The sequence below is a fragment of the Triturus cristatus genome, chromosome 5_1 (assembly GCF_964204655.1).
Source record: "Triturus cristatus chromosome 5_1, aTriCri1.1, whole genome shotgun sequence".
NCBI lineage: Eukaryota > Metazoa > Chordata > Amphibia > Caudata > Salamandridae > Triturus > Triturus cristatus.
In genome coordinates, this window is record NC_140587.1 from 1,012,854,502 (window position 1) to 1,012,869,506 (window position 15,005).

The 15,005-nt window shown below is 43.4% G+C and overlaps 1 protein-coding gene across 1 annotated transcript in view; it reads right to left on the minus strand.

Moving 5' to 3' along the window:
- The window catches only part of SLC6A19 (solute carrier family 6 member 19), a 793,248-nt gene that overhangs the window by 611,821 nt on the left and 166,422 nt on the right, over window positions 1–15,005 (minus strand). The window contains exon 4 of the mRNA XM_085606111.1: window positions 2,860–3,041. Within this exon, the coding sequence (XP_085462237.1) occupies window positions 2,860–3,041 (182 nt within the window). The remainder of the gene's footprint in view (window positions 1–2,859; window positions 3,042–15,005) is intronic.

The following is a 15,005-nucleotide window of genomic DNA, read 5'->3' on the forward strand; positions in this document are numbered from 1 at the left end:
AAAAGACCAATAGCCACTAGTGGAAGTAATTGCTTTACTATGGGAAGATCCCATCCAAGAAGCGCCAGCTTGGGGTCCAGCTCCAAGTCTGCTCTTATGATAGTTCCCAACACCTGGAACACTTTACCCCAGTATTGACGAACCCCTGGGCATTGCCAGGATAAATGCCAAAACCCCATGTCCTCCTCCCCACATCTAGGACAATAGGAATTTTCCACCAATCCGTACCGAAACTGCCGCTCAGGGGTACAGTATGCTCTGTGTAAAAACTTAAAGTGGATCAACCTGTGCCATCCATTAAGTGAGACCGAACGGGTTCGGGTGCAACAATACTGCCACTCCTTATCACTTAGTGGAGCCCCCAGGTTGCGCTGCCACTCCAAACGGACTCGTAAAACTTCAGACTTGCGTATGTCTTGAAGAGAGGTGTAAAATTTAGTTATCAGTTTAGAAGGCTCTTCAGTCTTAATAAGCAACGTGAGCGCCCCCACGGCCTGCAGCTCCAGCAAGTTATTGCCCAGAAGCACTCGCCAGGTGTGCTTAGCTCTAAAAAAAAATGGAACAACGCTGTACCCCCTGGCTGTCTGTTCTGCCGCTGTAGATCTTCCAAAGTTGCCAGCCCACTGTCTTTGACAAAATCTCCCATCACCGTTATGCCTATAGTTTGCAGTGCGTGCTGCACCCCAACTTCTTTAGCCGTCGGGAACCACAGACACCACTGTAGGGGCATTTCTGGAGCATATAAAAAGGCTCCTGCCTATGCGTAGACTAACCTCTGCCAAGCTTGTATTGTAACGGCTATCGAATCAAAGACTTGCAGTCTCCGAGAGGCAGGTTAAGTGAGCTTTTGAGGTAGTGACAAAGGCGCCGTTGCATTTCTCTCCAGATATAGAAATGGTATGTCTTGTGGACCATGCACCCAGTAGTGAGCATTCGTACTGTTAGCCGCCCTGTAATATTTCTCCAAATCCGGCGCTCCCAGTCCACCCACCTCCATAGGGTAGCGTAAGCGAGTCCCACCTAACCCGGGGCTGCTTGTCAGCCCAGGCAAGTCGTATCAGTTGCGTGCACCAGCCTTTAAAGAGAAGTTTCGGTAGAGGGATAGGTATGTTTTGGAACAGGAAAATAAATCACGGCAATACCACCATTTTCATAAGGGATATTCTCCCCATCAGTGAAAGCGGGAGCTTAATCCATTTATCATCGTTGTCAATCAGCCGCTGGGTGGCTCTTCCATAGTTCTCACACATCACTACCTCTGGGTCTGTGTGAAATTGTATACCCAAGTACCGCACCACGTGTGAGGTCCACTGCAGCGGGAACTCCATGAGTGGCTTCATGGTGATAGGTGTGAGAGGGAAAACGATGGAGTTATCGCAATTTATCCACAGCCTTGATTAACCACCGAACTGTACCACCTCTCGCAGTATAGGGGAAAGGTTCACCTCTGGGTTGTAAACATATAGTAGGGTGTCATCTGCGTATGCAGATATATTTAATGTGTACTCTGGGAACCGCAGCCCCCTATGGGAGTGATATTCGCGAATGGCACAAGTCAGTGGTTCGGCTACCACCGCATATAATAAGGGAGATAATCGGCAACCCTGATGTGTTCCCCGAATGATGGCGAATGATTTGGACATTACATCGCCTATTCTTACTTTATCTGTAGGTAATACGTATAGTACTGCCACTAGGCGAAGAGAAATATCCCGACTGCCAATTTTTGTAGTATGCGAACATTAAACTCTACTCCACAGAGTCAAATGCCTTTTCAGCATCAAGAAAAATGGCAGCAGCCTTTACGTCGGGATTCAAATTTTGTATAGTGCCAAACAACGTTCTGAGATTTTGAGACCGGTTACGGCTTGGGACAAATCCCGCTTGCTCCAGACGAACGATGCCCGGCAGCAGGAGCGCCAACCTATTAGCTAGCATCTTTGCGTAAATCTTGGCGTCCACATTATGGAGAGACAAGAGCCTATAAGAGGAACAAATATTAGGTGATTTGCCCGGTTTCAACAGGGTGACAATTATCGCTTCCAGAATAGAAGGCATCATAACTCAAGATTCGGCCATCTCTTCGTATAACATCTTAAGATGGGAAATCAGCAAATCTTGGAATTCTTTATAAAATGCTACCGAAAGACCATCCGCTCCCAGAGCTTTTCCATTTGCCATGCCCTGCAGCTCGCCACGTATCTCTTCGGATGTCAGAGGAGCCATTAAGTGTTCCCTATGTTCCGTCAGCAGCCATGGCATTTTGATATATGATATGTACTCGTCTATACCATACAGTAGTATGACCACTTCTGAAGTTCCACTTTGACAACAGAATCTCTCTCTTCAGTGACCTGTCAACTTAGCAGGTCAACAGAATTCAAAATGCTGTATTTTGTCTGATATATTGGTTAGTAAAACAACAGAATTACTGTACACCACAACAATCTCTACATACTACCGGTGACAGAGAGGCACAGCAAAATACTCACCTTCGGATGCTTAGAAAGATCTACCCCATTATATCTTTGGAAACAAATCCCTGTTAAACTCTCTGCTCTAATGATCCTAACTTCCTAAGGATTCCTAAAACCAACTGAAGACCACAGGACAAAGATGTGTCTCAGTGTCTGAACATTGCACATGAAATAATGTTTCATGACCTATATGCAAATCCCACATAATCATAAAATGAGGAAAAAACTGAAAACCCACCTATTCAATATCATCATTGACTCTGTCATGCCTCTTCCAAGACTCTACCTTGCAAGTGACTAGAAGCATTTCACTTTATGGGGTGCATGTCATACAAAAACCTAAATAAATTTACATGCATGCAAAAGAAAAGAAAAAACATACCTTGCCAGTTGTTTCAATGCCTCTGATTGTGCACACGTACAGAACAGCCCAGGCACATGCCAGGCATAGTACAAGCCACCATTGAAGAGAGCCAGAATCATCAATCGATGTGGAAATATTTAACGTTTCTCTGTACCAAAAGTAATCAACTGGACTACTCTCAGCACATTCCTTCACAAAACCTGTAAATATAAGAATGCGCATTTCACTACAAAGCTCCCAGTTATAAATAGTTACTTCATTTTTCATAAATCCTAACGTAGGCACAATGCAAAGTGATGTAGCAAGTTGTTAAACTACTTCAGGGAAAAGAAAGTTCCCCTTCTAATTGTTGTGCACTACCTCTTTAGGATCCCATCAGCTTGAAAAAGTTAATCATATCCCTATTAATCACTTCAGAAACATCATAGAGATGAGACATTGGGAAGGATCTGCTTGGTCTGTTTTCCCCCACCTGGTCTGGCTCTTTAGAGATGGGATGGATACGGGGTGGAAGGGTTGGTGCTGTTTTACCACCTCCACCAAACTATCTGAGATCCAAATAAGGGGTTGGAAAGGTCGATGGTGATCCAAAATCTTCCTTTTTCCTTCTCTGCCTCACTCAGCTCTACATTCAAGCAGTGGTTGAATGGATGATGACTATGCCACTTCCACCCATTCTCTTCTCTGCCTTCATCCTCTACAGAAAACATATCTACTGTGCTCTGCATTGGCTCCTGAATGCGTGCCTGTCTCCACTTGCTCTCTAGTAGACAAGGAATAGCGTACTCGAGGAGTGTGAGGATGAAATGGCAAAGGTATGTGGGGAGGGTAGAAGAACATCAGGTATTAATAACTAAAATTTATGGAAAAGGAAAGACTAAGTGTCTGAGGAAGCTGGAAGGAAACAAGTTATATTACTACTTTTTATTATTACTTAAAGGGATGCAGGTGAAGCATTCAACCCAGCCTGGGCACTCACCAACGACTAAGCCACACATGGAGAGTAGTTATACACGTCTTTATTCTTCAGTGTGTAAGCAATAACTCCCCTAACAAAATCTCCCCTAACTATTATTATGGTGGACGCTGCTAAAGCCTTTGACAGAGTCCGCTAGCCTTATTTTTATGAGGTAATTAAGCAAAACGACCTAGGGGTTAACTTTCTTAATGCAATAAGATCTATATATGCTACCCCTACAGCAAGAATGCTCACCTCACAATATCCTATAGGCAGGGGTACCCGACAGGGATGCCCATTGTCGCCCTTGCTATTTAACTTGTACATAGAACCACTGGCAAGAAGAATAAGGGCAGAGCAGATAGTCTTGCCTTTTCAATATTTAGATTGTGTTAGAAAAGAAGCTTTATAAGCAGACAACCTCAAAATCTACACATGTAACTGGAAAGCGTCATTGCAAACTATAATAGAAATAGCAGGTGACATTGGAAGAGGGTATATGGTTAACGAGTCCAAGGCTGAGATTATGACCTGGAATGTACTCCCCTTTAGAAAAGTCTGAAATAGATGCTTGGGGGTAAGTGTGGTCAAACATCTGGATTTGATTGCTTATATAAACTTCAATCGGAAAATGATGGAGACTAAAATACTTTTACATTCATGGACTTACCTACCTCTCGCTATCTTAGGCAGAACAAATACAGTCAAAATGATAATTTTCTCCAAATCCTCTTTATTTTTATTAATACTATCCCATTGCACTTTAAAACAGAATGGTTTAGAAAGCTGCAAGGAGAAATAAGTAGCTTTGTATGGAGGAACAAGTGTATCAGAATAGCATGGAAAAAACTCCGGAAAAGAAAACAGATGGAGGGATTGCATTCCCAGATTTTCAACTATACTACTGGGCATTCTTTCTGAAAAACACAAGACAACTGTTAATGGATAATAATCACAATATTTTATCTCAGTTTAAAGTGTTAACAAAAAACCTCCCCGATGAAGGTAATCTGTTTCTATTTAAGTTTGGCCACCCTAAGTACTTCAAAAAAATCAAATTTAAGATCTTAATCACTGCATGCAAACTTTGGACTCAAGTTAAAAGGAATCCCCTATTATAGCAGCTATGCACCAATATGGAAATTGCTAGGAACCCACCAGTGATTACAAGATACTCTAGCTACCCCTCTGTTAATCGCGGGTTTGGTATGCTGGGGTCACTTATTCGAAGAGGGATCCCTGGTGTCATAGGACCTTCTAGCAAAGAGCACAAATCACAGTTTATCTAGATTTAAATATTATCAGATGGCAAGCTGAGCCCGTGGACAATCCAATATCGGGCTCAAAACAGAAAGGGAAGAAGATTTACAGAGGAATCAGGTTTACACAAAAGAGGTGTCCACGTGGTATTGAGCTCTAGTTCAAGGTGAAGATGGTCCTGCTAACCTACCAGAGGTGATTTGGAAGGCAGACCTACCAGGAGTTGATGTCTCACATTCATGTCAATATCTATGTCTACACTATGGGTAATGATAAGATCTGCACTCTTAGAAGGAATCATCTATTTACCTTATACAGGGTGTATTGGTCACCTAAGAAGCTCGCGAAGATGGGAAGAAGCAAGAAGAGGCTTTGCCCTAAATGTGCGCTAGAGCATGTGGATGATGTCCATCTATTATGGCAGTGTCCAGCCGTCCAACCCTTCTGGCAGGAGGTGGGCAAATCTCTTACGGGAATCTTTGGGGAGAAGCCTCAATTCGATTTTTTTCTGGATTTTAGCTGGTGAGGGAGCTGGACACAAAATGGGAAATTTCGTGCTTGACTACTCTTCACTTTGATAATTATTGCCTGCAGAGAAATATATATAAAATGGGCCTCCCTCATTCCACCCTCGTACTCTTATTGGGTTGATTATGCTAAACATATTGTGAGGTTGGATTGCTCTATTGGATCGCAAAAAATAAATAAAATGTGGGTCCCTCTATATTCTAACATGTTAAGTTAAAATAACATGACGGGCTGGTCTTAACTTCTCGGGTGGTCAGAAGGTGTCCAGAAGTTGTAATTAATCACACACACATATCCACAAAAGTCCAAGGATTAAGACAACGTTTCAAACAATTGAGGAGATGGTGACAGTTGACACAGAATTCTCCCATTAGTGGTTTGAAGGAGATATGATAAGGAGCTAACCACAACCAAGGGTCTTGTTGCATTTTTCGGTCGCTCCTAGGTTCTATTTCCTCCCTATGTCATATATGAGGACTATAAAGAAAAGAAAAAAAAAAGATGAGGTCTTCCGGAGTTACAGACAGTTCATCTCTGGCATTTCTGAATTGTAAGTACTCACGGTCACTGGTGAGTGGTCGAGAGTGCTGGTTCCAAGATTGGTGAGCAATAATGTCTTTCAATTTCAGCATGTCTCTATCTTGGCTCATGGCAGTGACAATGTGTTCTAATGACATGGCAGCCAGTGTGCTCAATTTTAGATTGATATGTGTGTAGGCTTCAGTCGTCTTAGATGGGGTACCAGGGAATTGTAATGGCATTCTTAAAAAATAATCGGCAGGATTTTGAACTTTACCTGGATGGTGAACAATTGTGTTTCCTGTAATCTCAGACCCCAACGTTCAATAAGAGGAGGCATCTTGTTTTTTTGATTTCCAAATACTGTCAGTAGTGTTTGATGATCGGTCACTACTGTGAAAGACTTTCCAAATAAGGACACAAGGAAATATTCACAAGCCAACACCTGTGCCAAGCTTTCTTTCTCAGGTTGCGAATAAGCACGTTCAGTTTGTGACAAGCTTTTACTGGTGATATGCCTTCGGGCATTTGGCTCTCCATTAGTCTGTTCAAGGATTGTACCTAACCCAACAGGGATAGCATCAACTACAACCTCTGTATGAAGCTTGGGATCAAAGTAGGCCATTTAAGTAGCATTCTCGATGGCTTGCTTCATTTTTCATTTCTTTGCACTCATGTGACCACTGAAACACAACATTCTTTTTTGTCAGTTCTCATAACAGTGCACTGACAGTAGCAAAGTCTTGTATGTATCTAGAACCGTAACTGATCATTCCAAGGAATTAATGTAATATAGAAATGTCCTGTGGGGGATTAGCAGTAGATAGCGCTTGCACTGTAACTGAATGAGGTGTCATATCCCCATCAGAAAAGATATGGTCAAAGAATTTCAATTTTGTCTTATAGAATTCATATTTGTCCGCATTCAAAATCAAACCAGCAATATTTAGCAAATGACATACTTGCATGAGAGTTTTGTCATGCTATTTTTTAATAGCTCCGAAGACTAATATGTCGTTACTATAGTTGAAGGCATTTACAACAGGCTGTATGATATGTCAAATGACGTTTTGGAAAAGTTCTGCAGCAGAGGATAGACCAAAACTCACTTGCCTATAGCAAAACAGACTAATGTGTGTAGAGAAGGTTGTAACATACCCGTAATTCTCTTCAAGTTCCATTTGGTGATACCCTTTGTTTAATTCAAATCGAGAGAAAAACTTTGCACCATTCAATTGAGTTATCATATCAGCAATGTGTGGACCTGAATGTTGTTCTCACTCGATTACTTTGTACTTTGTTGGCCTGATGCATGTCAACGCAAATGTGTACAGTTCCTTCACTGTGTCTGTTGGGCACTACTACCATGGGAGAAACCCATGGTGTTGACCGAGTGGAGTGTTCAATGATATCGTGTTTGAGCAATTCATTCAGTTCTCTTTCAATAGCTTTTTGCAAGAGACATGCAATTCATCTGTGTCTTTGGGCAACAGTATGAACATCCTGATTTATATGTAACTGTACTTCCATAGTCCTGAGTATTCCTAACTCCTGAAATAATGAAGGAAATTGACTTACCAGTTCACGATGAGCATTCATTTTGTAGTTCACTGATATCTGTCCCATAAAAGAAGCAGGATTAAAACTGAGCAGACAGGCACTTGAAGCCGTCCCTTGAATACATGAATGGGCGCTTGTATCACTGATTTCTTGTGTTTTGTCATGGCTGCAACTAAAACTTGACTTTTTAAAAGTATCGATGCAACCCATGTATATACTTTAGTTTTTGATGGCGTAAGTTGTACTACGGGAGAAATTCACAATATATTTCATCAGGCATACTGTTTATCAACGCGCCGCTATCAATAATAAATGGGATCGAACACCCATTTATCTTCCGGGTAATCTTCGGACAATGTTTGTATATCTGTGAAGCTTTTCACGTCGAACTTTCTTTCATCTGTTTTTTCTCATATTCGACTAGTCCCACATATGCATGCCTCTCTGAAGTAAACATCGACATTGCACAATGATCATTGGCACTTTCACTTGAAACCTACACTGAGCTACTCTTTGACAATTACCTTGATGATGAGTGACTTCATTTGGTGTCCATTTGCCTCAGTTGGTGTGACGGCTTGGCCTTGTGGGAGTCCGTCAAACGTCGCTGATGCAGCACACGGTCGGTCATTTTTTCTTCATCCTGTGACGTACTTACTTATCCCTTCGCCTAGCCAACCATTACAAAAGGGTTTGCTTTGTCATAGCCGTTGCAAATCTGTCCAATGGCGGGACATCTACCATTGGGTGGAAACGGCAATCCACATCCGAAAAACATTTATTTTTTCAGGAGAGACATCGCTTTGAATCCCTCAGCTTTCTACTTTGGCTTACTTTTTATGTTCAGGACTGATGCATTCAGTCATTGTCGATTAGCATGCTCTTCAGCTCGGGCAGCCGTGAGGACTTGCTCGAAGCTGAGAGTTTCCTTCAGTATTCAACGTCGAAAGGAATCTGAAAGACATCTGTCGATAACCCTGAGGCGTGTAGCTTCTTCATCATTACATTCATTGAACTTACAGAGTTTATAAAGAGATCAAGTGTGAGGAAGACCGCGGGTTGGCGATCACGAATATCACCCAAACTCCAACCGAGACCGCGTGGACACCTTACCGCATTGAGGACTACGAAACGCCTCCATCGGGATTAACTCAAGGCTTCTCCTCCCCACAGGACGAGGCCTGTAACCCGGAAACTGAGCGTCCCGAAGGAGGCGGAGCGGATATCCCGCCCCACCAATCAGCAACTCTGGGCCAAGGTCACGATTGGCAGAAAAGCCGGGAAGAGACCGCATCCGGCGTCTCAGCCGGAGAGAAGCATCCGGAAGGGGAAGATGCAAATGAGTGGAGAGACGCCGCCTGACATCGCTGCAAGCACCAGAGCTGGAACCACCGAGGAAAAAGACGGCAAGGCTCTCGATGCGTGGACAGAAGACTGGTGGAGCCTGATAGACGCACAAGCCGCCACAACTCTGGAGAGTTGTGGCTTTTAGCGGTACGTGGAGGGACAAAGGGGGGAGAGAGGGAAACGGCTGGTACAAAAAAGAGAGAACACACGGGAAAGACGTTCTGGTGAAGGGTGTTCTTTGCTTTTGCTGGTTCAGTTTCTTTTTTTACCTTACCTCTCTTGATCACAACCCTTCTCGCCCCATTGCTAGATAAAGAGTAAACAAGCACTATATAACGCTACCACAAGAATCCAACATACGGATCAACTCCCCATTTCGTTCTGCCCTCCTTTTTGGTCATCTTCTGTTCGCCTAAGACCCCATTATGTTTTAATTTAACTGCACATGGTTAGGTGACGGTGCAAAACCACGTAGGACACAATACTGACCACCGCTTTTCTTATTTTCTTTTTCGAGAGGATACCGGGACCCCAGCTGTCTTCCACAGTAGCACCAGAGCCGATTGGATCTCTAACCCCCAGCCCGGATAGCTCAGAGAAGAACTACTATATAAACCCTGTGCTGGAACATACATTCAGACATATATATATTTTTTTTTTGTTTGAGAACTTTATGATTTTTCTGAAATCTAATTTACAAGCTCAAATAACAACCTAATTATTAACCCTATACGGCCTCCCCACTTCTGTCTCCGACCATCCCTCCAACATTTGGTGTCAGAAGTGGGATCGGAGGAAATGGAGGCTGTGGTAAAAAAGATGGCGGAGGGACAGGACCGCCTCAAGAAAATAATGGCTCGGTTTCTAGAGACGGCCGAAGCAGAGAGGGAAGCTCTCCATAAGACTCTCACAGAACAAGGCCAAAACCAAGAAATCACTATGGGAAAATTGGCGAAAGCACTGAGACAACCCCAGGGGTATACGGCCCCTCCCTCAGTAGTGGTACAGAAGTACGTGCAGGGAGAGGATCCAGACTTCTTCCTCTCCAATTTTGAGCAGATGGCAAGGGCCGCCCAATGGCCAGAGGACCGCTGGGGACAATATCTTGGTCCCCTTCTCAGTGGGGATCTCCAGGCCGCCTACCAAGCTGCCAATCCCCGCGGAACCACACCCTATCCGGATATCAAACGGTGTATCCTGGAACGCATGGGTGTAGACGAAGAAACATACAGAATCCGCCTCCGTAATATACGCAAAGGACCTCAGGAAAACCCCAGACCACTTTGTTACCGTATCCGTGATACAGCTGACCGTTGGTTGAAACCTCTTACTTCCTCCAAAGAAACTATACTGGAAAATATCTACTTGGAACAATTCCTCTCCTCTTTGCACCCTCCTATTCAGAGGTGGGTCCACCAACATACAGACCTGTCCCTAGACAAAGCTGTAGAGGTTTCAGCAGCCTATTTTAGAGTACAAGAGCTACAGAAGAGTAAAGGAGAAGGGTTCTGGAAACAAGCCAGTAGCCATCCCGTGAGAATTCCCCGGCCAAACCATACTCCCTGCAAACCTGAAACTGTCACTATAGCACCCAGGCCTTTAACCCCACTTTCTAGATCTCCTACCCCTGTAGGAGTTCAATGTTATCATTGCTGGACATTCGGTCACATAGCACGTTCCTGTCCACAAAAAGAGGAACCCATGGAAGTTGGATACACCCGGGCTCTATTATGCTCCCTAAAGGACGATCCCAAACCCCAACCGAGACCGCGTGGACACCTTACCGCATTGAGGATGACGAAACGCCTCCATCGGGATTAACTCAAGGCTTCTCCTCCCCACAGGACGAGGCCTGTAACCCATAAACTGAGCGTGCCGAAGGAGGCAGAGGGGATATCCCGCCCCACCAATCAGCAACGCTGGGCCATGGTCCCGATTGGCAGAAAAGCGGAGAAGAGACCGCATCCGGCGTCTCAGCCGGAAAAAAGCATCAAGAAGGGAAAGACGCGGACGAGTGGAGAGATGCAGAGATGCCGCCTGACATCGCTGCAAGCACCAGAGCTGGAACCACCGAGGAAGAAGACGGCGAGGCTCTCGAAGCGTGGACAGAAGACTGGTGGAGCCTGGAAGACGCACAAGCCGCCACAACTCTGGAGAGTTGTGGATTTTAACGATACGTGGCGGCACAAAGGGGGAGGGAGGGAAACGGCTGGTACAAAAAAGGGAGCACACACGGGAAAGACGTTCTGGTGATGGGTGTTCTTTGCTTTTGCTGGTTCCGTTTCTTTTTTTACCTCACCTCTCTTGATCACAACCCTTTTCGCCCCATTCCTAGATAAAGAGTAAACAAGCACTATATACCGTTACCACAAGAATCCAACATACGGATCAACTCCCCATTTCATTCTGCCCTCCTTTTTGGTCATCTTCTGTTCGCCTAAGACCCCATTATCTTTTAATTTAACTGCACGTGGTTAGGTGACGGTGCAAAACCACGTAGCACACAATACTGACCGCCACTTTTCTTATTTTCTTTTTCGAGAGGATACCGGGACCCCAGCTGTCTTCCACAGAAGCACCAGAGCCGATTGGATCTATAACCCCAAACTACTATATAAACCCTGTGCTGGAACAGACATTCAGACGTATTTTTTTGTTTTGTTTGAGAACTTTATGATTTTTCTGAAATCTAATTTACAAGCCAAAATAAAAACCTCATTTTAACCCTATACGGCCTCCCAGCTTCTGTTTCCGACCATCCCTCCGACATCAAGTCTCTCAACAAATTCATCAAGGGTTTCACATACTCTCTGACGTTCTTGACTGAAGATGTATCTTTGTCATCTACATTTGAAAGTGGATTGAACTTGACATTCAAAGTGGCTTTGATTTGATTGTAAGTCTCTTCACCATCTTGTGGTATCTTTTTTATTGCTTCATTTACACTTTCACCACCCTTGTTCTTCAGGTCCTTGATAATCTTTTTGTCATCTATTTTAGCTTTGGCATCTATGAAATCCTCAAAAGTCTTTATCCAAGCAGTCCATTCATTACCAATATTGTATTTTTGGTAGTATCAAATGATGATGGTGGTTTTAAGAAAGCAGAAGCTGTATAACCATTGGTGGACAGCAGTGGTCTCTCTAATACTTCTAGGTGAACTTGCTCATGCAAACTATCTCTAGAGCCTTGTGTCGTGATCGCTTCAGGGTCAGTTTTGACAGTTGGAGAAGCTTTGGTCTCAACCCTTGCTCTCCATTGGCACTCTTTATGGTGATGGAGATCTGTGGAGTTCGGAGCCCCCACAAAGCAGCTTTGATGGTGGCTGCTTCGTTTATGGACAGCTCCGCAAGCACGACCCCGGCCCTCCCTCTGGGACCACTTTACAGCAGCAATGCAGTATGACGACTCTTTAGTTGTTTCGGTAAGTAGACAAGTACTTTCATATTCAAATGATTTGATAAGAAGGTAAAGTTATGATACTCAAATGGCTTTGCGCTTAAATGTCTCTTTTTAAACACCTGATTGCTCTATGCTTTATGGCACATTAGATTACAGCTTAATTTGCACTGGATTATCACAATACGCTGCTTTTCAAAACCTGGTTGCATCCACCTTTAGCACTGTCACTCTGTATGCCATGTAGCATTAAATTGTGAGGTAGCATGGTACCTCTGTCTGCAGCCTTTTCATTTGATTTTCGGTCACTGATTTGTAGACATTTTGTGATGCTTTCTGTATTCTCGAAAGCTCTACAAAGGCTGGCATTGCGCTGACACTCCACAGGTGCCAGGGCGATTCTGCTCTTCGACTGCACAAGTGGCACGCACAGGCAGGTTGTTGGACCAGGGCAAACTCACTGGGAGTGTGCTGTCGATCTATGGGTTACTTATTCGTCACCAGTTGTAGAGTCATACCCAGCACGGGCACTCGCCAATGACTAAGCCACACATGGAAAGTAGTTATACATGTCTTTATTCTTCAGCGTGTAAGCAAGAACTCTATGTTCTAAACCTGCCTTCACATTATTACCCTCCAACGCTTACGTCACAGGTGTACGGAGTCCCTCAGGAACCAAAAGAGTTTCCATCATTCTTTATTTATACAACACTAAAGTAAGAGGGTCCGTTTTGGCAGTCATGGGGAAGATTGGGAGGTTCGACTGTTGTCTTTTATGTATTTAATGCAGTTGGAAGGGTGGCTATGACTAGGATAGGGCAATGGATGGGAACAGTATCAGAAGGCCCACTGGTTACCAAGTAGACATCTTTTGTGTGGACCCCCACAACTACAAACCCCTTCTCATATGGTCCATGGGATCTACTTGAAGGACTTAGGAGAAAGTGATGCATAAATCTGTGGACAGATAGCTATCAACAACGAGAGTGTTAGTCATTCCTTGCTTCTTTCTCTTCGTCTGTGATGTTATTTTGAATCCCTCTAGGAAACATTACTGTTGACAGCTTCTCATCTATAATATTATCAAATTCAAAACCTGGCCATTTGTTGATCTGTCCAATATCTGGTCACTTTTCAAATCCCAGTTCCTACACCACAAAAGTAAAAATAATTCCGGTTTTTAATGCTGTGACTTCTGAAACAACACTGAAAAACTCTGCAACTGGGTTCTGTTTCCAATCAGCATGAGAGAACTCACCACAAGTACAACAATAGGGCACAGTCCGTTATATGAAAATTAAGAGGGAAAAAAAAAACTAGCCTCTGAATACAGCTGGGACGTTAGGGTTCCAGCTGAAAGGGCAAAAGGGGAACATGGCTGTTGGGGTCCTATGTTATAGGCCGCCAAATACTCCAAGCTCATCCCTATCCCCTTTCTTGTACACTATAACTAACATGACGCTTATGCATACCAACCTTTTCTTGTTAGGAAACTTCAAACCCTGGGCAGAAAGAGACTTGCTCCCGGCATATAAGGAACTGATGAGCTCTTGTTGGTCTTCAGCAACTGGTTCAAGGCCCCATACAAATTGGTGGTCAAACTTTCGACCTCATTTTCTCCCCAGAAGGATTGATATCAGTCAGCGAAATCACTCCTCTGTGCTGGACAGATCACTCACTTATTACCTTTTACCTACACGTGGGTAAGGTGGGGGCTTCTCAAGAATACCACCTTGTCTAGATCCAAAATTAGAGCTTGGCATAAACTTTCTGTGCCTGGACCAGAGCCTGTTTTTAATCTTTCAAACTTTTTTTAAACCCTTAGACTCTATAGAAAAGAATTGCCAAACGTAGAAATATGAGATTTTAAAAGTACTAGATAAGCAGATTCCCTTTACGAAACCTCACATAGGTTTGTCTGCCCCTTGGTACAATACAACCTTAAAGGAGGCAAAACTAATTTGTGGGCGATTTGAAAGGAAATGGCTGCAGCATTACCTAAATGGAGACAAAATACGTTTAAAGATATCCCTAAATGACTACTAAAATAAAGTCAGGAAAGTGAAAGCTGACTAATATTGTGGGTTAATTTTGGCTGTCTCTAATAAAGCCAAAAAGATCTGTGAAATACTTTGCGATCTCACAAATCCTTCCTGTCTCAAGCAAGAGATTATATCATCACAGAAATTATGTTATGATCTATCAGCCTTTTTTGACAATAAAATTAAGTTGATTTTAGAAGATATGGAAAATTCCTATGAATTAGAGACTTCAACCTCCAATACAAGTAGTACACCCCGGCATGCCATCCTCCTTAACAGAGGTATCAATAATCTTTCCATTGTTTGTAGGGATATATTACAGTCATCCGACCCCTCTAAAGCAAAGCAAAAGAGTTTCAACCCTATTCCCATAGACAAATTCAACACTGTTTAGTTCACTTAGGTCTGGATCCCCTCTTGATATCTTTCTCCCAAAGCAATGGAAAAGATGTGAAGATAAATTATTGTATTCTTTTTTACAACTCAGTAACCAGTCTCTGGAAACCAGTGTGGTGGCAAAATGCTGGAAAAGGGCTACAGTTAAGCCACTA